The 27,268-nt window shown below is 37.7% G+C and overlaps 1 protein-coding gene across 1 annotated transcript in view; it reads left to right on the forward strand.

Moving 5' to 3' along the window:
- The window catches only part of nrn1la (neuritin 1-like a), a 54,152-nt gene that overhangs the window by 15,614 nt on the left and 11,270 nt on the right, over window positions 1-27,268 (forward strand). The window contains exon 2 of the mRNA XM_077710285.1: window positions 22,368-22,518. Coding sequence (XP_077566411.1) covers window positions 22,368-22,518 — 151 coding nt within the window. The remainder of the gene's footprint in view (window positions 1-22,367; window positions 22,519-27,268) is intronic.

The following is a 27,268-nucleotide window of genomic DNA, read 5'->3' on the forward strand; positions in this document are numbered from 1 at the left end:
CATAATGCAGTAATCCCCCCAATTACATGGAAAATGAAGACCAAACATGGCCGCGATAATTCGAAGTAGGATCACCCCTATTATTACTACTACCATACTACATGTTTTCCTATAAATAATATGAGCAGTGTGTGACCCTAATGAGGATAAAGCGGTTCAGAAAATGAAATAAGATATATGCACATGTGTCTCAAGATCTTATCCTAATTTATTTGATGTCTCTTATAGTTTCCAGAATGATTCATGAAGCAAAAAGAGAAAAATATTGGATATAGTATTTGCAAAACACCCACATTGTACTTTATTGAATGTAAACCTGAAATAAAAACATACAGTGACAGGATGATTGATGAATGGATGGAGTTTAAGGAGCTGTAAGCAGCTGTCATGTTCGTTAATTAGACTGTTTTTGCCGTGACGGATGAGGCTTCCACTGCGATCTTAGTTGTCAGGAGCATAATTTGTACATTTTAGTGCTTTCAGATTGTCTCATGTATAGTAATATGTATTCTGCCATATGACACCACTGCTTTTTGGTGAGCATGTGTGAATTATGACAAACTCCGAGATCATTCATTTCCAAGCATGCTTAAATAATTCTACATAAGCTTTACAAGGGATCAAAATATAAAGAGGATTGTACGGAACATAATTATCTCAGAGTTTGGCATCAAAAACCTTAATCACATAGATCGAAGTTATGTTGGAAATGGACATTGTCAAATTATCTTTGCTTTGGGTGGATAACAGAACACGTGAGAAGTATTCCCTAGGGTCCAAGTCCTTCTTTGTCACACTTTCTTGCCCTCCTAGAAGGGTCTTCTGCAAACATTAAAGCAATATCACCACAATATTCTTCAAAATATAGATCCGGAGTTTTATGTGAGCAAAATTTATAGATCTAAAACAATGTTTATTTCAGCTTTTTTTTATATATTTTTAGATTTTACAAAATTATTTTTGAACTAAAAACACAAAAAAATGTATTAAAAATGACAATTATTGATTTAAAAGGGGGAAAATCAGGAAATTTAATATACATCTATACTCTTCATTTGAATTTGATGCTAAAACAAAAAGTCGCCACTCATGATTTACTTTCCCGGGCCACATAAAATGATGCGTTGGGCCAGATTTGGCCCCCGGGCCGCCACTTTGACACCTGTGCTGTAGACAGTAACAGAACAGCTGTGAATGAATACATATATATTTCTTTATTTATACGTGATTGTTAGAAAATATAGTCGTCTTCTTTTGACACAGCAGAAACCAGGTCTTTTGAGGTTGTAAGGAGAAGCGCGTTCTGTATTTGATTGTTAGGCAAATACATCACAAATGATTTGGTGACGAAAGTTAAAGTCTAATTTGTTGGTGACACGCACAGGGACGTAGAGAGCAACTCTGTCTGCTGAATAAAACACTGGTGCAGTTCTTAAAAGCTTTCTGCCAAAATGATTAGATTGTCTACATCCTGAAGTGCACCACTTGCTGAGGGCTGTGTGCGTGTGTATACTGCATTCGACTTTTCAATGCTAGTGAGAATCCCATGCCACTTTGTGCATGTACATACGCTCACACGCTTTGAAAGTTAAATAGATGTTTCTGAACCAACACCGTTTATTCAAAGGTCCTTTTAATCACTCACTGTGATGGGATTACAAAGTGAGACAGCAGGGTGTGTAGTAAAAGTCATATTTTATGCGTGTTTGTGTTTTAGTGTATGCACGTATGCACACTGTATGGATGTTCATGCACCAATTGGGAAATCATGAGGAACAATCATAGACACACATCATTGCTTTCTTTTGTCATAAATGGAAATGATTGACAGCTATTCACAGCAGATTCATTCATTTCTTATGTATCCTTCTTATCCTTTTTCTCTTTCTCTTAGAACATTTCATCATTCGGGCCACATTTTCACTCTTCTTTTTGTCTAAAATAGTATAGCAGATGAAAGAAATACCGCCAAGCTTCTTTACTCCCATCACACGCTGGCTTTACTCTTCGTAATATACTTCCTTCTATTTTTCTACTTGCCAAGGTGACCTCGTCACTCCGACTCCTCCGTTCTTTTCTTTTTCTCCCCAACAACCTTCCTGCAGTTCTTTCCTATTCATTCCAAACTGGACTGAAGTGAGTCAACCGGAGTACCCAGAGAAAACCCATGCAAGCCCAGGGAGAACATGCAAATTCCACTAAGGTGGACCGACCTGGATTTGAACTGTGTGAATTTCTAAATAAAAATCAGAGTCAAAATTGAGTGTGAAAAGATCAGAATGAATACATACTATATTAATCTCATCTCACATATTTTTTTAACCATTTGATCCTCACTAGAGTTGCGGGTGCTCCTGGAGCCTATCCCAGCTGACTTCGGGCCAGGGGCTGGGGACACCCTGAATGGGTGGCGAGCCAATCGCATAGCTCAAGGAGACAAACAACTATTCACACTCACATTCACACCTAGGAGCAATTTAGAGTGTCCAATCAGCCTACCATGCATGTCTTTGGAATGTGGGAGAACACCGGAGTACCTGACGAAAACCCACGCAGGCCCGGGAAGAACATATCAAACCCACAAATGTGGACCGATCTGGATTTGAACCCAGGTCCTCCACTGTGAAGCCGACACGTTAAACACTCCGCTGCCGGGCCGCGCTACTATATTAATTATTAGTGTCTTTATTCAAACAAAATTAATACAATAGTTTTAGCCGTTTCTCAGAAAAGAAATACATCTTCAATCTTTGGTCTTTTTTTTATTGAACAGGTTTTTGGTGTATTTGGCTGAAGGTTGTCTGTCCAATCCCTGCCTGTTAATATGATCCAATCATTGCTCTTAGTTTTACATGTACTGTAGTATTTCCTTAATACACAAGCCTGCTGGTTGGTTGACACTCGGCTAGCTTTTCTAAGGCAGAAACATATCAAAAACTGTCAAATATAATCACTTGTTACGTTAAACAGGTGGAGAACTTTTCAATCAATACTATCCATCATATTTTCTGCACCTCATATTTTACGTGTTTATTGTGTGATTAAACAGCACAGATATAGTAGTTGACTATAAAAAATAATAAAATTCCAAACTAAATTTATTCTTCAGACAACACTAGGATATATCTACATGATGAGTTGTTAATTATAAGTTTTTAAATGACTTTTTGCCAAATCAAGTACTGGTCACGAGATTTAAGCGGCTTCTGCTTGAGACTAATAGCCAGTCTTATCTGTTCCTCCAAGGATAAACAAATTATAACCAATTTAAAACCATGTTGCAGCACTTGAATAGGAGCTTCACAGCATCCAAGACCAATTTTCTTCTTGCATTAAAAGCAACAGGATGCTAATGGTGTGCCAGTGCATTTGTAACCTGGGCTTTCAGTGGAAAGTTAAGTAACCTATTCCACTGAGTATACCTCCATAACATTGCAAATTAATACACCAAACTTTTGTGTGGCATTGCACAAATGGAGATAGATTTTGTGTGTTTAGGGTCGAATAGTATAAACTAAACTAAATAGGTAAAGCTTACCAAACATAAACTCTGAAGATTTCCAAATCTCTTCGCCTACAAAACAGCAATTCACTTCCAATATTTATCTAATAACCTTTCTCAAGTATTCATTAATTATTTCATTTTCTGAACTGCTTATCCTCACAAGAGTCGCAGGGGGTGTTGGAGCTTATCCTAGCTTAATTCAGGCACAAGGCGGGGCACACCATGAATTGGTGGGCAGCCAATCGCAGGGCACGAGGAGACGGACAACCATTCACGCTCATACTTATACATCGGGGCAATTTAGAGTGTTCAGCCAGCCTACCATGCATGTTTTTGGGATGAGGGAGGAAAGCAGAGTTCCCAGTGAAAACCCACGCAAGCCCAGGGTGAACATACAAATTCCAAAAATGAGGACCAACCTGGGTTCGAACCCATGACCCCAGACCTGCCAGAACGCCTTTGTCAAGCATGAAAACTTGAACAATATGACAGTAACAGCAACCATGTTTGCAATTGCTCCTGATGTCATAAACACACAAAATATCTTGGGCTTTTGCGATGGTAATGTTGTTTAGATGAACATTGCAATCTTTATTGTCACCTTTTGCTTGAACATAAACAATATCTGAAAAATAGAGAGTTATGCATTTTGTCCAACTTGTGTTGCTATCGGTCTTGCCATACTTTGATTTGTTGTAAATATCTGCTGTGTGCAGTTATTTTCTCTTCAGTTGTGCTACCACCCAGTTGTGTATAATCCTTTCATACATGGCTTTCACTCAGAAGAATGACAGAGGAAAAAGCAGTGTCTGTATGCCACGGTTTTTGGCTTTTGGTCGTACAAAGAGGATAGAGGCCAAATGCAATGTTAGAGTCAAAGAAAGACAACAATCGAGGAAGAAAATAAAAACATACGCAGCGCAACTCTACGCAGCGATCCATTCTATCCGACCATAGGCTTAGCCTGCATCAAAAATTGAAGAAAAAAATAAATGAGCGCAAGACCAGAAGAGGTATATCGACTTCAGGAGTGTGCGCCAATTATTTTGTTGTTGTTGCTACTTTATACCTCTGTTCTTTTAGTCTGTTAGTATTGTGCTGCTCGCTGATAGTGCCTACAAACGTTGTGCAAAAAGATCCCAATATGTCATAGTGTGTAATTTAAGTAGGATCAATTATTCATTCATTTTCTGAACTGCTTATCCAAGAGTCGTGGGGACACCCTGAATCAATGGCTAGCCAATCACAGGGCACAGGGAGACGGACAACCATTCGCACTCACGTCCATCATACCTAGGGGCAGTTCCGGTTTTTGGGATGTAGGTGGAAACCAGAGTGCCTGGAGAAAACCCACACAAGCCCGTGGAGAATATGAAAACTCCACATAGTGACCACTGACTTGGGATCGAACCCTCGACCCCAGAACCGTGAGACCAATAGGCTAAGCACTTGTCCGGCATCCCCGCTATCAACTATTCATCCCTACTTTTATTTCATGGTTGCTTATGCTGATTCTTCTGCCAATGAAGACACAGTGCCCCAAATAGGGAGTACAGCAATCTAGCAGGTTTGTCAGACGCATTCCTGGTCAAGTTGGTCACACTATCACTTTAAAAGATCTGATTCCGCATTTTCTTTCTTTTGCGCTCAATAAAATTCACACCACTTTTTTTACTGGCTAAGTTGACAGCACTGCGTCAATCTTTTTAATAGGCCAGTCACATAGAAAAACACATTTTGCTAAATATGGTAGCTCATTGAAATTGAAAATATGATTAACTGCTTGAAGTTTTGCATCATTTAACGATTAAATCTGGATGTTTTCTCCCCAAGGAACATTTAGAAATAACACTCAATCCATTACCAGTAACATCCATATAGTAAGTATAGTGAAACAGTATCATACTGTGGGTTTGTTTTTCAACAACATGAACTGTGAGTGTAGTTAGAAGTGTGGAAAAGATGACTGCAGCAAGATAAAAAGAGCAGTCTTTGATGAAAACCTGGTCCTCACAACTTCATACTTTGAACAGGACAACTGCCCTTATAACTCTGCCAGGATCACAACTAGGCCAGATTTGAACCTGAGTGAACATCTCTAGAGAGATCTGAAATTGGCTGTGAACCAATCCGGCCTATTGAACTTGATGGTGTTCAGAGAATCTACAAAGAATAAAAGACACTACATAGAGTGTGCCAAGTTTGTGCTACTCAAACAGACTTGGGCTGTAATTGCCCTCAATGATGTCTCAAAAATGGACTGTACTATTAGGTATATATGTATATGTTAAGGGTGTGTGTGCTCGCACCTGCGCCTGAGCCTTTGGAGAGGCTGGTTTGCGGGTGTAAAAGAGGCGTGGTTGAGCATAAAACGAAATTAAGATGATTTACAGAGCGATAATCTAGTGATTCAGTGTTAAAATATCGGTGCCACCACCAAACCCCCTAGACAAGTCTAATGCAAAGCCAATTGACATCTTACTTTTTGTTTAACTAAACGTGGTCAAAACATGAAAAAAAAGATAACATCACTTTTTCCATGTGTCACCAATAGTCAACCATTCTTTAATTTTACAACAAGCAAAGTCAAATATTCAAACCTTCAGAACTGTGCGGCAATCATCAAATACCACACATTAATTCATTCATTCATTTTCCATACTTCTTATCCTCACAATGGTATCAGAGCACAACCATTCATGCTCACCCACATCTAGGAGCAATTTAGAGTTTTCAACCAGCCTACCCTGCTTGTATTGGGATTTGGGAGAAAATCCACACAAGCTCGGGGAGAACGTACAAACTTCTCTGAACCCTCGATCTCAAAACTGTGAGGTCAATGTGCTAAACACCGTGGCCGGGCGTTTGGTCGCCGGACGTTTGGTTGCCGGACGTTTGTTCTCCCGGACGTTTGGTCGCCGAACGTTTGGTCGCCGGACGTTTGGTCGCCCGGGTGAATATAATTTTGAGAGCTGATTTCAACAGTAGATATTTAGATATCAAACTCTCTCTCATGTATATAATTTTTTAGAGCTGATTTCAACAGTAAATTTTGTCATGTTGTCAAACGTCTGGCGGCCAAACGTCCGGCGACCAAACGTCCGGCGACCAAACGTCCGGCGGCCAAACGTCCGGCGACCAAACGTCTGCGCAACCAAACGTCTCCGCAACCAAACGTCTGCGCGACCAAACGTCTGGGCGACCAAACGTCCGGCGGCCAAACGTCTGAGTACAGCTAACCACTCGCCCACTGGGCTGCAAAATACCATACAAAGCAATGTTATTTATTTAGATGTGAATTTGGCTAGAATGATGTAACTAGTAAATGATAAATAAAAAGGAAAAAGTGACGATACTTTCTTAAAATGTGTCTAACCAAGTTCCCATAGTGCTTCAGTTATTCAGTGTACCTAATTCAATACAGTTTTCGATACAAACACATCATTTGCCGACTGAGTCAGACGTTTTACCATTAAAATACACTGTGTCATGTGACAAACCAAGTTATTTTTTTTCTTGTTGTAACAAGCACTGCAAACACCACAAAGCTTACCATTGATAAATGATACTGTGTATTTAATTGCCTTTATATACTGACCTACTGGATGTGCTGTTCAATAACACTTTGGTAGGTGAATCATATCAGTCATCAATTTACACACAATATAAAAATGTGTTAAATGAGTATTAATACAAAAAGAAATACATCTCCTTTAACTAATTATGTTTGATTTGGATGTACTTAATAACTTTATTCCCATTTGTTTGTCAGACCAATATAGACCTAACAGTCAGTCAGTCTAATTGGCTATGCACCAATAACCTCCTGCAGGCCTGCACAATCTTATTATGCTACTTTTTCTCAGTAAATCCTTCACTATTATTAACTTCAAGTGGGGTTAGTTAGCAGCACATACAACCTGACTCTCTATCCAAGACTAAAGCAAAGCTCTTTGATTAAATTTGGTTTACGGGAAGACACCAACAAGACTTTAGATGTGTAGAGAAGAGTGTAGGATGATTTTGCTGCAAGCTCTTATTCCAGTAGTTCAGTCCTCCTATTGATCGGTCTGCCACAGATGTATAGTGTATCACCTGGTGGAGACACAATATACCCATTAGCAGCAACATGCACTTACTCCACTCATCTTGACAGCACCGTGTCTCTCTTGTAGTCTGTTGAAATGCAAGACCAAAATTCCGTAATTGCCTTTTTTGGGTGCAAAATGTACCCTGGATACGCACTGGGTCTCAAAGAACACATTTACTGTGTGATTACCAAATAGTCTTGTAGAAGACAATATGCATTTGGCTTTTATTGTCTCGCGTGACTAATGAAGAACTTAATTAGCATTTTTTTTCACCCAATCTTTTATTAATATCAGTGGTCTTTAGGCTGGCCATCATTCACTTTCAAATTGACACTTCAGCAACATTTGGTTTTAAATGTTACGGATAAATCAAGGCATTTTTATGGTGTGGAAATTTGCTAGTATTTGCAGTTATTTATGTCTTTAATGTCCTTTCCTCTATTCTTACCCTCTTGCTACTGTAACAGTGAAATTTCCCGAATATGGGATGAATAAAGTTATCTAATCTAATCTACTAATCTATTTAAAGACACACATCTCAATGCGAGAACAGTAAAAATGACATTTATATATATATATATATATATATATATATATATATATATATATATATATATATATATATATATATATATATATATATATATATATATATATATATATATATATATATATATATATATATATATATATATATATATATATATATATATATATATATATATATATATATATAAAAAGACTGGTTAGCATAGTTACCCCCAATTTTAAGTTTTGCTTTTCAATTTGCATGATTTCACGATGGTGGATCAGATGTTCTCTCACTCGTCTTGCAGTAAATGACAAGGTAGATGAAGGGGCATCATCAATAATAAATGCGAAACAACAACAATCAATTTATATTAAAAAAAACTAAAGGATATTGCACTATTGTCTTAAGTCTTTTTAGTTTACTATTAGTTCAATTATATACCACAATAACCATTGCACCACTATAACAAATAATATTAATAGCTCTAATAAAGAGAACATCACTGTATTTAATAAGATGCTGCTTGACATTTGCCATGTCAGTCATGTAAATGAGGCCTGTCACGTTGAAGAATCAAAGTAAAGAAAAACAGTAGGGTGACCTTATTTTCTCAGGAGAGCAGACAACAGCAAACAGCCATTGTGTGGCTGCATAATGTGACGGGATGCAAAGTATCGTCACTTGTATTGTGTCATAGTAGCTCCTCTTGATGATTAAATGCTATTGAAGCCAAGTGGGAGGCAAAGTAGAGAGAAAAATACACGTTTTGCAGGCTTATAATGCAAGGCAATGTTTATTTGTAGAGTTTGATCTTGAGAAACTGGCTTAAGTCAAACACTGATGACACAGTGAAATGGATCTTCTAAAAATGATTGTTTGTATGAAGCATGATTGAAGCATGGATACAAAGTGAAAGTGTACTCTGCTTGACATTGGACAGAGAGTATACAATCATTTTCCCAGTATAGCAAATTAATCTGACATTTCTTATTACTTCTAATTGTTATCCTTTTTTTCGTTAACATACTTTGCATGAGTGACTTTGATTGTGAAAACACACATTGATGTGGGGTCTTACCCTAAAGCACATACATTTCCCGAATCAGCACTTCTAATGCTAGAATAAATTGTTTCTAGGCTCATTAACATGTGCTAAGGATTTAGGTACCCCACGAGGAGGATGGTCAGTAACACCATATTTTACTGCAGGGTGAATGTAGCCTTAAACTCCAGCTGTGACTTCATATGGGATGTACCAATGAATATTAACACTCACTACCAACAGAGGCCAAAATGTTGCCATTACTGACATATCTTTCCTTTTTTTCTTTTGAGTACATTCGCTGTAATGCATTGAAGGATGAAAAAAATATTTCTCCAATTTGAGCAATTTACATCAACCCAGAATGTAGAACACACTCAAACACACATACTGTGGCATCCCTGCTCTTCCGACCAATTTAATCGGCCGCCGCAAAGCTTAGGTTGAAAAAGCCTTGAGTAAACTCAAACATGCATTTCGTCTATGCTTTGGTGCTCTGGAATTGGAGATTTCTCTCCTGACAACAATTTTATGCACCACTAATATTACTGTAGGTCCCATACTGAATATCACTGTGTGCAGTAACTTCTACCGAGTCGTGCTTTTGACTTGTGGCCTCAAATGCAATGCTGTTAGTAATACCGCTACAATTGGTTGTGGGACCCAACTACCATACAAGTGAGGTTCAATCCCCTGTGGATTCCGACCTTTCTGTCTGCAGTTTGTTTTTTCTCCTCGGGCCTTCGTGGATCTCCTGGTACTCGGGTTTCTTCCGACATCCCAAAAGCAAGCATGGTAGGTTGGCTGAACACTTTAAATTGCTTCTAGGTATGAGTACGAATGGTTGTCTGTCTCCTTGTGCCCTACGTTTGGATGGCCACCGATTCAGGGTATCCCCTGCCTGGTGCCAGTGGTTAGCTGGTATAGGCTCCAGCACCCCCGACCCTCGTGAGGATAAAGCGGTTTAGAAAATGAGATGAGATAATATGTTGTTATTTAATTCACTTATGGAAAATGAATGAATATGAAACCAAAGTAGATCTGCTTAATTAATTTGTGGAATATATTATCACAGGGGAGAAAATCCCAGCACACTAACATCTAAATTTCATTTTTTACTGAGATACTGTGTATTCTTAAATTCTAACATCTCTGGTTAGATGTAATTGAGTGTCTTTTGGACGTTGCTGCATGGAAAGATTTTGTGGAATCTAGAAAGATGAGCAGTTTCAAATACTTGCTTACTGTTCATAAGCGTCTTTTTTGACAACTACTCTTTGTAATACAAAGATTCTCCCCCAAAGGTCCTATTAAAAAAGCTTTTTTTTCTCTTCAATTCCTTTTTAGCGTCATTTATTGGGTTTTGCAAGTATCTCTGGTTGCTGGACACCCTTTTTTAAGTAGTTGTCATTTGTTTAGATTTGGCAAAGAAATTTCCATGAATAGAAAAATAAAATATAGTATTTAATGTAAAAAGTATAAATATAAATAGGTTTTGATTTGCTTGAATCATTCATTTAAACATGAAAATAAGGTTTTCTCTGATTGTAGTTGGCGAAATGCTGGAGTAAGAGAAACAATAAACAAATAAGATTACAGAATAAACTGAATATTATGAGATTAAAGTTTCAAATTTCAAGAATCTAGTCATATACATACATTGTCATACTACAACAAAAGTTGTAATATTACAAGATAAAAATCGTAACATTACCGGAATAACAACACATATTGTAATATTACGAAATTAAACTCGTAATATTACAAGGAAAAACTTAATACTATGAGATTCCAGTTGTATTTAGTATTTTTACGTTGCATGAAACCTGTTTGGTTTGTGGTGTTTTGAGTTTTGGTGACGTAAGTTCTGCATTAATACTAAAGTACTTTTGGCTAAATACTACGAGATTGAATTTATAATACTACAAGCTAAAAAGAAATAATATCACAAGGTTAAAGTCTTTATATTGTGTATTCTTACCTTCCGTCAACTGGAAGCTTTGTAGTTTTCTGGACCTTTGGCAAGGCAAGGTCCGTGTCAATAGAAAACTCCTTTTGGAGACAGGCAGTGCGTGATTTGACCGCTAGATGCTGTGGTTAAATAGTACCCGACACTGGCCTTGCATTGTATGAAAAGGGTTAGAAGGTCATCTTTTTCTATGCTGCACTCTCACTTATGGTAGCCGGCAAATGTCTTGCAAGTAGCATACGTTTTGCAAAAGAAACGAACGCAAATGTTAATAGCTACAACGCCAACACAATGTGATCACAACAGAAGTACAGACAAAAAAAACGGAAGTGGAATAACAACAGAAGTACTCGTCATTGTATGAAAATTGTTGCATGATGTTCACCACTAACATATCTGCAGGCGAGAGCACTGTAGCTTTAACGTGAGCCAGTTTGATGTGGTTAGGTTAGGTTAGAACTTTATTTCATTCCGTATTCGGGAAATTTCTTGGTTGCAGTAGCAAGACAGACACAAGACACACAAGACATTGTAGACCTAGGTAAAAAAAATGGAGCCACACACAGGAAGTCCACAAGTGCGAATACTTATTTTATAAGATATATAACCGAAGCATTCACAAATATGTGTTATTGCAAAATATTGTTATGGTGTTGTGCTTCACACTGCTGACTTAGGTGCGGTAAAGCGCATAATTGATTTCCGCTGATGGTGTGATTGTCGGTGTGAATGGTTGTTTGTATCTATGTGTGCCCTACGACTGACTGGTGACCAGTTCACGGTGTAGTCCGCCTTTCACTCGAAGTCACCTGAGATAGCCTTCAACACCCCCTGCGAACCATGCGAGGATAAGCGGTATGAGTAAGTAATGAATGAATGAAAATGAATGTCATAAAAACATTTTCACATCATTATTGCATTGCTTGTTTAAGAAATGGTCATCACTGGAAAAAACACTTTCCAGCTGCAGCATCAAGAATTGCTCTGTGCAGAATTTAGGATTGTTCTCTGCGGAATCAACCCTTTTTTTTTACAGTCGATTCCTTGGGAAAGTAATAAATGGAGTGCATGCAGGTGCACTACAAGAAGAGTTTCTGCATTTTTAACTGGCTAGCGGTGTCCAAGCATTCATTAAGGCATAGAAACCTAATGGTTTGCTCTCTCGTTTTGTTTTTGTCCTCTCAACATCATTAAAATTGATTGCTGGTTGTCAATTATCTCTTGAGATTAAAAAGAAAAAAGTGACTGCTACAAAAATTGTTTTGGGAAATTTTGATGCTAAGAATTATCACCTAAATATGGATATTCTAAATCGACTTTGTATGGCTCAATTAATGACCAGATGTAGTCACTATATTGCTTACAAATGTACAATTTTACATTTGATACACTCCACTAAATACAGTTAAAATACAAGCATTGCAGAAACATCAAAACACTAAATCTTTCCTTCTTCCCCTTTGGTTCTATTCAATATTTTGGTAAACGTACAAGACCGACTTTGCTTAACAAATATAGTCCCTAAAAAAAACCCAATTTTTATACATCTTCTCTGCAGTCTGTTTCATCCCGTTCGTCTGAATTCACCATACCTCATAAAAATTATATGAATTACACTTTAACTATGACTGTGAAATGGTCCCGTGTAGATAAAACATGAGCTGCAATTTAAAGACTTGTCATCTGTGGGGGATGAAAGTACTTCTGCGTGGGTGGAACTTCTTCCGAATCTGGCTCTGGATGACTTTCCGTGAAGTACAAACACATATTCAACTAGCCCGAAGAGACTGTGAAGCACAAAACGCTCTCCATTTTCTTCATAATTTATTTCTATGTCATACAGCATAGAAGGGTTAAAGAGGACACACACACGCAGGTGTAAAGAGTTTCTAAGCCATTCCCCTGACCTGTGCTAAAACTTATTATGTTCACTTTTGCTCCCACAAATACAGAAGCTGCCAGGGCAACACACACACACACACACACACACACACACACACACACACACACACACACACACACACACACACACACACACACTTACGCACTTACACACGTCCCTGTACACAATGTGCAGTCTCAAAGGTACTCTTTTTCTCACGCGATGAGCCTGCACTACCCCAAGCGCCATCATTAAGTTCTAAATATGTTTTCACACGTAGACACAATACGTCACATGCTGAGGTCGCCATAACAAAACCTGTGGTAGTTTCACTAGAGTGTATTTGTGTATGTGTGTGTGTGTGTGCAGCTATTGGAGAGGTGGTGATTACATGGAGCCATGTGTATCATTTAGGGATGGATTGACAGCTGAAGAAAAATAGCTGAGGGTCTAATCAATTTGAATCTGCTCTGTACGTGTGTATGTGCTTGTCAGGTGAGGAGAGCAGCAGGCATCAGCAGCATTTCAGTCCAGTCAGCAGTGATCTTGCCAGCCTCTGCACAAGCATGAATAGATGAGTACCGTGGGTGTTTGTGTGCAAGCATGTATCAAGATGCCATCTGCATTCTTTATGCCAAAAGCGAAAACCACATCTTAGATGTTAGTGACACCTTTACACATATTCAAGCGAAACAACTTGTAGAGCAGTTGGAACTGTAGATGAGGGTCACAAAGAAGGTGCCAAGAATACTGGTTGAATAACAAAGCAAGACATGGTCCTTATAGTACCTGAGTTACTAAATAAGTAACTTATGTTTAGGCCTACTATTTGATGATCCAGTGTACAATGGGGACGAGTGGTTACCGCGTAAGCCTCAGAGTTCTGGTCCACCTGTCTGGAGTTTTCACGTTCTCTTTGGGCCTGTGTGGGTTTTCTCTGGGTACACATGTTTCCTCCCATGGTAGGCTGATTGGACACTGTAAATTGCCCCTAGGTATGAGTGTGAGTGTGAATGGTTGTCTGTCTTCTCGTGCCTTGCGATTGGCTTGTCACTGATTCAGGGTGTCCCTCGCCTTGTGCCTGAAAATGGGATAGACCCCCAGAACTCCCCCCATGGCCTTTGTTAGGGTTAAGCAGTTCAGAAAACGAATGAATGAACATCTGTCATTTGACTACGTTGCTACAATCCAATCTGCAATGAAATTCTTTTATTTATTTAACATTAATGCATTTGAACAATGTTTTGTACTCAGCTATGCAATTCCTCAGTGTACTCAGAAATGTCTCTTGGTTTTAGTTTGGATATCAAATATTAATTCAAGCCGACAAGAAAATTGATAAGGAGCTCTGCTATTGATCTGCTGCACTTAAGTCCTTGTTTTGTTATCTGTATATTTTTTTGGTCATCTTTTCCTTTTTCTATTATAAGAAATACAAAGCATGAGAAAGTAACCACGCAACTGTTCATAATTGGACTAACGCTATGAATTACATAATATAAACAGCATGTTTCTCAGAAAGATTTTAGGATTCTTGTCAGGAGCTCTTCTGACATTTTCTATGACCTCATCACTTGCTTTGATAATGGACTCAAATACACGTACCTTGATGTGAAATAAATAAATTAATAAAAAAGTCTCTGATTACTTATTATTTGAAAAGTAACTACAAAGTTAGGTCACAAGCTTCTTGATTAGTTACTTTTTTTAAAGTGGTAAAATATAGTACCATATTTCCCGGACTATGAGTCATGCTTTTTCATTGTTTGGCTGGACTTGCTAAAGTAAAAAAATTGCCTTCCAAAAATGTGACTTATGGTATGAAAAATATGGTAGAATGTTTGTACAAAAAGAACTTTATGAACAATAATCGGTCCTAGATACATGCAACCACATTCATGTTCTCGAATGAAAAAATATGTTCATTATCTAAAACAACGGTGTCAAACTCAAGTTGGTTCGCGGTCCGCATTAACGTCAACGCCATTGCATGTGGGCCGGACCATTTTAGATCGGATTAAAACAACTGGTTCAAAAGCCCTAAATAGTCCGTTTTTATAGCTCTAGTCTAAAGCAATGTTTATTTGAGCTTTTTTTTCTTAGTATTGGAAATAATTCTTTTAATCATGTTTTTTTTTATGTCAAAAGGAAACCAAATATTTTTGGAAAATGGAAAATATTTATATATTTATTGTTAGATTTTACAAAATGCTTTTTGAACTAAAAACACACAAAAATGGATTAAAACATTGCAATGATTTATTGTAAAAAGGGAAAAATCAGGAAAAGTAATATACATCTATCATCATTTGAATTTGATCTTAAAACAAAGTCGGCAATCATGATTTGCTTTCTCGTGCCAGACTAAATGATGCGGCGGGACAGATTTGGCCCCCGGGCCACCACTTTGACACCTATGATCTAAAATAAATATGAGCTTCATTCATTCATGAATTTTCAAATGTCGACCTGCCTGCAATGCTCCAGTAATATTGATAAAGGCTTGTTTTGAAGATCAAAAAATGAACCAATAAAAATGTTGTATGTTCCTGGACATGGTCAGACTGCAAATGTGCATTATAGAGTAGAATTTGTAACCCATTAAACCAGGACATTACAGTTACTGCAGTGTGATTGCTTGTGCGGGTAGTATTATGTGGCAAAGTGCAATGGGTTACTGACAATACTGAACCAAAGCACTGAAAAATCTTTGGATTATTCATAGACATTGCTCATCATGCAGCTCAATAGTTGGCTAAAATCCTGGTTGTAATCATTCTGATTGACTGCTACCTGGAATACTTAAGCCAGGGGGATATGAATGGATGGAGTATACCTGGGAGGAATATTTTAGCGAAACTGTAGCGTCATCAGTGTAATGAGAAAGCTCCCTAAAACACTTTCTCTAAATGGAACAAGGTCCCTTTCAGTTTGACACCATTAATATAATGAGTACTAATTCAAAGGTAAAATGTTTTTTTTTGTTTAACCATCTAAAAAATGGTCGGCATAGTTCAGAAGTCTTAGTAGCAATTATTGGAGGAAATTACACTTTTTTCCAGTGACATTCTTGTGGAGGTAACTTGGGAATAACTAGAACACAGGTGTCAAAATGGCAGGTGCCAACTAATCACGGGCAGGAGGTTGTCATGTTTTGTTGGGGGTTTTGGTGGAGGTATGTGTGTGTTTTCCTTGTGTGTGCTGGCTGGGTGATTGTGTGTTTTTCGCCTCTTGTGTCCCTCCTGGCTTCCTTTTCCTCTCCTAACCAGCTGTGTGTATTTTGTGATTATCCCATGTCTATGTATTTAACGTGTTTTGTGATAATATGTGGGAATTTTACCTTTTGTTTTGTTTGCTCTCCTTCATTTATGTTGTGTTTTTGCCTCTTTGTCGGTGTAAATTCTTCCCCGTTTATTGGTCACTTTTGTATAACCATTTTTGTCATTAAAATCCCAAGTTGTGCACCAGCACCTCCCTCGCATTTTCTGCCTCCCGCATCCTGATTTGTCTCTCGCCACACACCTGAGGCGATCATGACAGAGGTGGACTAAACCTTGAACTGCTTGCCATCCAACCGCAGGGCACATTCAGACAAACAACAATTCACACCCACACACTCATACCTACAGACAATTTAGAGTGGAGTAGCATATTTTTGCCATATTCAAGGACACTGATCTAACCCGGAGAAAACCCACATAAGCACGGGGAGAACATGCAAATTCCACATAAGAGTTTGGAACCCACTGAGGATTGAACTCTCCATCTCATAACCGTGAAGCTGACATACTAACCACTATATATTTCTTAAAATATATTCTATCTTTCTTTTTTTAAATGAAAAATAATTGAAACGTTTAAAAAGACAAAAAAAAATATATTTTGAGGTGGGGGACACCCTGAAATGGTTGCCCATCAATTGCAAAAAAAGCACATGATGACAAATTAATTGGGATTTTATACATAGGTTAATCATTAATAATGACATTAACGTCTTTAATTTAATTCCCAAATTGTAGAAGTAAAGAATTGAGTTTGATGGGTGGTGGAACCTTATCAGGCAATATGTCGAGAAGGGTTTGGGGGAATCATGCAAATGAGGCTATCATGGGAGTCCACTAATGATTGATATAGCTCCTAGTATAATGGACTGCGTACTGCACAATCCTACCCATCATAGCAGACAATCAACAGCTGGGCTCTCAACAAACAGAAAGTGATTTGAATTTGGAGGAACAATTTTCCCTCAATATCTGATCTCGATGGCCTTGTTCATTTCACAAAGTATTTCACCCATTACACAAGGGATCAGTCCCAATAAAACATCTATTGTTAAAACATTGTAAACAAGAACTAGGTGGAAAAAAATATGACTTTACAAAGTTACAGCAACATTAAAAGTGGGTCAAGTGTGGAGAAATACTTGTCATGTTTTATTGGGGTTGGTGTTTGGGTGTTTTTTTTGTCCTCTCTGTGATTGTTCAAGAGTGTCTCCTGCTGTGTCTTTTCTGGCTATCCTTCCATTGTATAACACAGGTGTTTGTTAGTGTCATCAACCCCCGTCTGTGTAGTTCAACCCCGTGTTTATGTGCATTAGCTTGGCAGTGCATTTTGTCTTTCGTTATGTCGTCCAACATCGGTGTGTGTCTCCCTGATTTTCGTCCTCCCCGGTTAAGTTGTTATTTTGTTACTTCTTTCCCAGTTTTATTGTTTGTAGGAAATCTTTAAAATCTTAAATTATGCACCAGCACTTTCCTTTGTTGGCTGCTTCCTGCTTCTGACTTCCACGCCGCTCTGCAGCCAAGGCAAATCATAACAAATACTGGTGTTACTTCCGGAGTCTGCATCCAAAAATGAGTAGTAAGAAGACGTAAGATGTAAAACCACAGATTTTTTAAAACTGTTTTCTCAAGTAATCCTAAACAAATACTACAGCGGTAATAATTTTGGCAATGACGCAGTGCAGCTCTAAACAAGTCTACTACAAGTAAAGGGGAAATGTTCATTATCTTCCTGACAGTGACAACCAAAACTAAGCTCTTTTACTTTGTAAAGACTTTTTGACATAGTTTTAGCTTTTCAGCTTTCCATTATAAAAACTTGGATATCAGCAAATTTGATAATCCAGAGAATTCCTGAAAAAAAACTATTTTAAAATAAATAGTTTTTCAAAGGGAAGGGCATTTGGAGAACATTGATGGAAATGGAGGAAGGGGGATGACTAATTAAAAATTAATCAGTGTCTTGCTGCTCTGACGATGCAGCGGATGAACCAATTAGCTTCTCCTGTTCACCTGCCAGTATCACACTGCGTATACACCCTGATGGGTAGTTCTCATGATAAGCCTGATCTGGAACAGTCAACTGTTCTGAGAACAAATCATGACACCACGCTTCTAGGAATATGTGACTCACTGTATCATTCCATAAGGGAGAAAAAAAAGAAGAACAACTAATCAAATTATTAGTACATCTTTTAAAACACCTAATCAAATTCACGGTTGGATAATTTTTGAATCCGGCCAAAATTAATTAATTTAAAAAAAGGCCCTGTTATTAATTAATGCGCACCATCAACCAACAAACAACAATGGGAATAACTTGTTGCAATTTTGCATTCCTCTTCCATTATAATAAAAATTGTGGTATTTTTTTTAATCTATTGATTCATTTTATTCATTATTCATTTCACTTCATCCTCATTAGGGTCATGGGAGAGTTTTGGATAAGAAACATGAAAAAGTAAAGTACAATTTGAATTGTATTAATGAAAAAAATGTTGTTTCTTAACAATTGCTCTTGTTTCTTTAGGAATAATGAATATGAATAAGCAAATAATAGTACAAAGAGTTTTAAATGTCCAAATAATATTAGATAGACTCCATAAAAACACTGTCCCTACATTGCGGTTATTCACCTATTGCATCAGGTCTTAGAACCTATTAAAGAAGTATTATTACTGTTATACATGTTGTTTAACTCATTGTAAGCAATTCATTTGAACTAGAATTGTCTGGCAGCATTTAAATGATCAATGGCAGGTAATGAGTTAAAATGGTGGACTGGAAGCAAAAAACAAAGATGCTTTTTCTCAAGTGACAACAATATGAAATTCCACTGCTTTAGCTAGAAACATGAACTCCATGTACATGATTTACTTTAGCATACAATAGGACTTAGTGAGCCTAATCTGGCCCTGAACCTGAGTTTGTACATAGGTGGTGTGGATAGTGGGTAACTGTTTTGATGGACACCTTCTAATCTGGATGCCTTGCATAATATTTCAAAGTTGATTGTCATCATTTGGCCAACCCTGACTTCTCTGGGATATTCTGTGGGCACACATCAGACTTTGTAAATCAACAGGCAGCTAATCATTGGTGTGTGCTGCCTGTCATCAGACATAAGCTTCTAGTTTATAGAGTCAGAAGATGAATTGTGACATGAGTAAATACATTTGGCTGCTGCACCTCTTTAGCAGTCTTTCACAAGATGATGGCATGAGGATGATACAATTTTAGCCTTAGTTGGATGTGTGGGTTTATTTTTGTCAGCAGTCATGCCATAATTGTTGTAAATGACTTTTGAATGCATGTATGTGCTTTCATCTGTCTCTACTGAGTGCTATTTGTTAGTCGTGAGTCTTTTGAGACACCACCAAACTGTTTCTTAATTGAAAACATGAGTTCAGTAAAAAAAAAAAAGGGTTATGTTAATATATTTTATTTAGAGTTATTTTATGACTGCTGCTTAAAGTCCTTGGATGCCTTTAATCTTATCCATTTGCTATTTCTTAAAAGCTAAAAAGTCTTTATCTTAATCAAACAGTACTGTCCCAAAAGAAATCTGTTCTTCTGCATGGAATAATCATTACTGTGATAAGAGAACAAAAAACTTAACAGCATCAATTTACAAAAAAAAAAGACGGAATTTAGAATGTTTGTCACATAATTCTGAAGTTGAAGGCATCAACTTCCTGTGTGGAGTTAACACGTATCGATATAAAGTTTGGATTGCTTGTAAAAAAAATTAAAAAGATACATTTGTGGTAATTTTGTTAATGTTTCTCAATGCATTTTAAATAGCATTAAAAAATAAAGGAGGAGAGAGAGAGTACATTACAAGTTTAACTTCCCTATCTTTACAGTTTGGCATAATTGTGATTTGTTTGCTTTGAAGAAAAACCCTGCGAACACTGGTCAGTGCTGTAGTCCCATGATGTTTACATTGTCACTATTTGTTCTCCGACACAAGATTTAAACACTCAGTCATGTCAGATCATCATCCTTGTCATCAAGTTTCCAAGTGCTATTTCTCAGTTTCCCTGTGCTCTGCAGTCTCCCTGCACTTTAAGTTACTTTTGACCATAGTTTAGATGTGTTACTTTAGCTTTTGGTTTCCTTGAAGTAGTTTGTTTGGGTGTACAAGTACATCCTTTCTTTCATACCACACATCCTCGAAAGGTTTGCCGGGGTTGCTGGTGCCTATTCCAGCTGACTTTTGGGTGAAAGGCAGACTACACCCTAGACTGGTCGCCAGTCGGTTGTTGGTCACACAGAGAGACAAATGACCATCCGCATACCATTACCAGTGAGAATTGAGATCTTTGCATTCTTATATTTTGTTTCATTTCTGAGGTGGCCAGCGTTTCAGTTTTTTCGTTATTTAAAAAAAAAAATCAATTGATTTATTGGATGGCTAAAATATAAGCTTCTATTTCATCCCACTGACCAAGCAGTGAACGGTTTGAAATGATCGCACAGAAGGAAACAGAGAAGCCGTAATTCTGTTATTTTGATCCAAACATTTTACCTTGATCAAGTGACAAATGACTTGTGGCCAATTTTTTGGAGGGGGAACCAAACCGCAGTAAAATATATGAGTTTTAGATGGTTAGCATGCGAGCCAGCTGGTAGTTACCAATGGCCAAAAACAACAAGGCTTTATGCCGGGGCGTTTTTGGCCCCAACCGGCGTTGCCAAAAGTATGCCAGTATAAAATCCCAGGTTTAATTTCTGAGTATAAAATATACATTTTTTCTATTGCCATGCTTGCTTGTAAAGGAGTCAAGACTTGTAAGTGTAATATATTTGCCACTAAGTAGATCCAATGTTTAAACCTGTCTATCTACTCATTTTCCATTGAATTATACGCTGTTACGTCATCAATTTTTGAGAACCCTGATAGCTTTGGATGTCCGTTAATCTTGATAGTGTTTTATTTTTAGAATAATCTTTAAGAAGATTTTATCATTAAATTTTTGTGTAAAAATGCCTACTAATGGTACGATATGTTTTAAATGTGACTGTTACCACGGTCAGCAGCAGTTCTAAATGGAAACTACAAAGCCATGTGCAAATTAACAGCTGGTCAAATGTATATTAGTAGTATATTTTCATAGCCTTTTAATTTCATTGTGTTTACCGGATTACCAACAATCACTTACAACTGCATTTCTAGTTTGATTAGTACCAAACAGAATGTACCAATAGGGAGTCAATGTTAATATATTGAAAGGTGCGAATGTAACAAGTTTCCCAGGGTATTCTTCACAATTTGGTGGAAAATTGTTTTAATCGGCCCAACCAACAAAAAATGCAAAACAAAACAAATGGGAAAACAGACGAATATTTAGCTTAATTGGCTACTCTATTGACACAGTGCTCATATTGCTCATATTCATTATGTAAATTCCAATTTAATAGTTGAATAAATTTAGAGTATGCAATTCCTGTCCATATATTCAGGCATCCCCCTCCTCATAGTTTGGAGATTCATTCCATTTCCAAGCTGCGTTTCCTCAAGGTTGGCAGGGGTGCTGGAGCTTAACCCAGCCAACTTTGGGCAGTACACACATTACACCTTTAATTGGTTTCCGGAAATCGCGAGTTATACCGTATTTTCACGACTATAAGGCGCACTTAAAAGTCTTAAATTTTCTCCAAAATAGACAGTGTGCCTTATAATCCAGTGTGCCTTATTTATGGAAAAAACAGAAAACAAAAAACGAAAAACCACCACTGTCGGATATTAAAAAAACACAAACGCCTGAACTGAAACAATACTCTTAAATATGCAGAAGCCATCTTAGTTTACAAAATCTTCCATCATATAGCTCCTCCCCCACTGCAAGATTTTATGCAAAAAAATCCAAAACAATGGCTGGCTCTAGAGGTGACAAAATAGACAGTGCGCCTTATAATACAGTGCACCTTATAATACAGTGCGCCTAATATATGGAAAAATGTCATTCATTGAGGGTGCGCCTTATAATGCGGTGCACCTTATAGTCGTGAAAATACGGTACATTAAAGTTTTGGTTTTCATTTCTTGTGTGTACTTCCAGTGTCAACCCCTTGCTCCATTGCTGCAGTATCCACGAGAAGGTGTCACTCCATCTACAAAGGTTTCGCTCAGTGTCTCATGGCTTTGGGCGACAGCCTGACGGACAGCGCACACAAGGATGAAGACACTCATGAGATACACTCCATCTGCAGGTTAGTGTATTCACTTTTAGGTAATCAAATAAGATTGGCAGACGGAGGATACCAGTCCTTCACTGATACTGAGGGTTGCTGAGGTAATCAGAAATCTCCTCAGTGGGTAGGGACCTGGTAGTCAGATAGATTTGCTTCGAATATCTCAAGACAGGCTTGGCGGGTAGGTAGCCACCTTACTGGATTGGGTGGGTTTTGCTATTCCCTACCTAATATTCATGATGAGATACAACATTTGAGTGGAGAATCAGCAAGATTCAGTGGGGCAACACACAAGCAATGTTGGGGGTTAACATCACAGGCATGAATCATGCTAGTAGTCATTGGGAAGGCATATGTATGCTGTGTACATAAGAAAAAGGCACTAAACAGTGTCAGCATTGTTGTTCTTTGGTGTTTTTTAGCAAAATGGATGGGCTTAATTCCTTGTGGACAAAAAATATGAGTGATATGAGGAGGTTGAAGTAACAGGAGAAAAAAGGCAACATTTGATGAGATTAAAGTCGTAAGAGGTAGGAGTTTATTATTCATTTGTATGTTATGTGAACTGAAAGTCGGTTGGGGGACACAAACTTTTTGGCAACGTAAGGTCAGTGTGAACACAAAATTGCTGTTCTATTGCTGTTTTTTGGGAGTAGCTAAAAATAAAGAATTTGATGTGAACTACTTTTTGGTTTGTTTATATGGTTCCAGTAGATCCAACTTTGATGAAAATGACTATTTTGTTAATACAGGCTATACATTTTCAGTTTGTGGTGTGCCTGGATATTTTTCAATGCAAAAAGTGTGTGTCAGCTAAAAAAGAGTTGAGAAGCACTGGATTAGATAACATGAGTAGTTCGTGCACCTGGAAATCACTGACACAATTCACCTCGGGGGCATTACTTATCCCTTCCAAAACAGATACCACCGTTTCTGGGTTAATTTTCCTTGGCAAGCAATCATAATTCTATCAATTTTGATCATTCATTCCTTCAAATTTTGTACCGCCTGTCATTTTTCGTGTCACTCAGGTGCTGGAGCCTATCTCAGCTAAACTATGGGTATAAGGTGTGTTTTAAGGCCGATATATACATATATGTGCATATATGTATGTATAGATTTGCTGGGTGGCCTGGCAGGCGAGTGGTTAGCACATCGACCTGACAGTTCTGGGGTGGAGAGTTCAATCCCAGGTGGGCCCTCACTGTGTGGAGTTTGCTTGTTCTCCCCGAGCTGGTGTGGGTTTTCTCCAGGTTCCCTAGTTTCATCTTACATTCAAAAATATGCAGGGTAGGTTGGTAGAAAATTGCCTCCTAGTGTGAGCGTGAATGGTTGTCTGTCTCCATGTGTCCTGCGATTAGCTGGCCACCAATTTAGGGTGTCAGCTGGAATAAGATCTACCACCCAACGTGACCTTAATGAGGGTAAGTAGTTCAGAAAATGAATGAATGTATTCCCGGATGTCTTGTTTTGGGTGAAAAAACTATATGACGTTAAAAAAACAGCGAGATAAGAGTGGTAAACTTTATACATATTTTACACATGTAAAATGACATTAGTGTAGTCATTCATCTTCCATATCGCTCTTCCCCGAAAGAAGTGCAGGGGTTGCCTAAGCCACTATCTTTGGCCAAAAGGCAGACTACGCCCCAGACTGGTCGCCAGTCAGTCGTAGGGCACACAGAGAGACAGACAACCACTCACACTGACACTGAGTGGGAATCGAACCCAGACTTCCCACACCAAAGTCAGGCGGAAGAACCACTGCATGAGTAATTGGTTTTGTTTTGCATTGGCCAGAGGTTGTTATTTCAAAATAGATAGACAAAGAGATAAACAGACAGATAATGTCTGGACTCCACGTTAAGAATGAATTTACTACTACCACTTTAGACTTGTATATTGGCCATTGGTCAGTTCAGAATATAGTTTGCATCAAAAATTGCCTGGCCACCAATCTCGCGAGCTTGTAAACCAATCCAACTCTCAATGGTGGTTGGACAAAAGTGATATGCACAGCAGCTTTGGTTTTCCCTCCGACTCAGCATGTGGGTGGGGGTGTGACAAGACAAGCGGTGTGCAGTTATTGTTGATACCTTGGGAAAATAGACAACAATAGCAACAGCTTCCATGCCAGTGGACGATATCTGCTTGGGTTGCATTTTTACAACTGCAAGTGTGCAACCTATTAATGAGATACACTCCTGTTACCTGTCAGATGCATTTTCAAATTGTAACAATTGGTCAGCCAAATAAATCGTCCAGTAACTTGTGTATGTAGTAGATTTTATTACATTAGGAATTAAACATTTTCCAATTAAGTGCACAGAATTAGTGTGTTTTGCAGGTCTGACTCTGGACCTGAACTCTCAATGAGAATGATTTTTTTTTTTTTTTGTGGTAGTGAATTGCAAAATCATATTATTTTGTTTCCTATTTTATTTTGTAAAACATACCATAGGCACTGGACTAGAGGACCATAGTTTGCCCATAGTTTTTATTAAAATAATATAAAAAATAAAAGCTGTATCATCATGTAGCAGTTAGTTACGAGATGTTTGTTGTGATATTCAAGTCATGGTCATTCGACTCCAAAGTTTTGGAAAATGTTTAACTTTTGTTAACTTTTATTTTTTTTTATATCAGGGGATATTGTGAATAGAATGTCAATTTGAGTGTTGGGTCATGGACAAATCCCCAAGTCAAATAAAATGATTTTCTGTGGGTAAACAACAGTTCACAAGTCCTCTAAAATAAAAAGACACTTATATAATAAACCAACCAAGGACATGGTGAAAAGCAGTTAGCAGTAACATGTGCCTCACAGTGAGAGGTTCTGGGTCAAATCTAACAGTAAAACCAAGTCCTCGCTTCTGTGAAATGCACTCATCGGATACACACTGCTATATCAAGTAAAGTTTTCAAGGTGATGGCAAAGTTTTAACTGAGATCTCCCTCAAGGAGCACAGCACCTTTTATGAACAACTGTGAAGTTGTTGGCAAGTTGTAATAAGTCAATTTGCATATTAAAGGATAATAGATGCACTATAAACCCTCAATAAGACAAAAACGTTTGGGTAACCGCCCAGCAAAATTTTAGATATATTGTTACGAGTGATGAGGAAAGCCTCATAACAAAATATTATTGCAACTCAATAGGAGTAGCATTTACTGCATCGATTTCAAATAAAGAAGATGCACTGGCAGGGACAGTTTCACAAGCGTGGAAGTCGAAATTAGCGGAATGAATTAAAAGCCTATTATATAATGAAAAATCATAGTGTGTTAACCATTAATTGGCCAAACTTGCTGATTAAGTATCTCTTATAAAGTACTACAATATGTACGGACATTTTTTAATAGATGCAGTGGATCGCTATAAATACTGCGTTTATTAACTACACTCAATCAAATTATATTTGTATGGTGGCATTTCTTTTATGTCTGTGCCTTTTCAATCACAATTGCAAATCCATGTGGCCCGGTTACGTTGAAGTGGCAGTGTTTTTTATCATCGCATGGCTCATTTTGACTGGCAAGTGATCATATTATTAAAAACATTGTATAACATTTTCTGGTACTTGGTCCAAAAAAGTATTTCAAATTTGCTTCGGAGAAAATTCAATGCCAAATGAGGAAATAATGAAATCTTATGACAGTTGAACGACTCGTCATCGTTATGAGACTGAAAAAAGGCTAGGCCTATTGTACCCTTTTTAATTTAATTTTACATAATTAAGTTTTGTGTAAGGCAATGTTTCAGTAAATGTTGACTGTCAGTTAATTGGCCATCCTGAAAAATAGTGCTTGTCATTCAGTTTTTGGTTACAAATAAACCCAGAAAACTTTTTTAATGTATGAAACAGTGTTACTTTGAACATCTTGTAAAATGGAAATTGAAGTACCCTTTTCAAGGCACACTGTTATTTCGTTTATCAGGACATCCTCACTTTGCTGCCTCCTTTAAGCTCTCTTTGTGTGTGCTGTTTGGCGCTTTTGAAAATGTACACATGTGGGCCATGTTTTTCCCACCCACCTTTCAGTTACCACCACAATCCACTTCCTTTGAACTCTGCCCATTCTATTTTTACATAATTTTTTTTCCATATACTCTTAACTTTATGCTACCAACCAAGGTAAAGATCTGCTGTCTTGAGTTTTAGAAAAGCTTCGCTGACTTAAGCACGAGGTTTCCGTCAAATAGAAACCGTACAGACCTATAAAAGAAGCAAATGGAATCATCTTAGTAGATGACATGGCAATGTCTCTCAAAATGTTGTTTAGTATAAAACTGACTGTTAAACAGTAGGAACTAGAAGCTGCACTTCTTGCACAATACATAATGGAGGGGTTTACACTCAGGCACTCTTAATTTTTTTTTTCATTTTAAATAAATCAGCATGCACAATCTAAAAATGTAAGTACATGTCATCTTGGTTTTGTAAAATAAAGTCTAATCTGCGGTGAAAGCACATGTTATGTTGGAATATGATAGGACTCGTCCTTAGAGAGGGTTGAATGTGCAATTGACTTTCACAAGTAGTTTGCGAACAATTATAGAGGGTATTATTTGCGCTAGTCGTGTGTAACACATCTTATTGTGTTGATGATGGATTGCTGCATTAACTGTACATTCATGCTGCCAAGTGACTCATACACTTAAACGTAAAATATTACATCAATAAGACACTATGTAAGATTTACATGGATCTCAAAAAGCAAATGCTAAATTGTGCTAACAGATTGTACACACTGTTGGCAGCAGGTG

This window comes from Stigmatopora nigra, chromosome 2, assembly GCF_051989575.1.
Source record: "Stigmatopora nigra isolate UIUO_SnigA chromosome 2, RoL_Snig_1.1, whole genome shotgun sequence".
Classification (NCBI taxonomy): Eukaryota; Metazoa; Chordata; class Actinopteri; order Syngnathiformes; family Syngnathidae; genus Stigmatopora; species Stigmatopora nigra.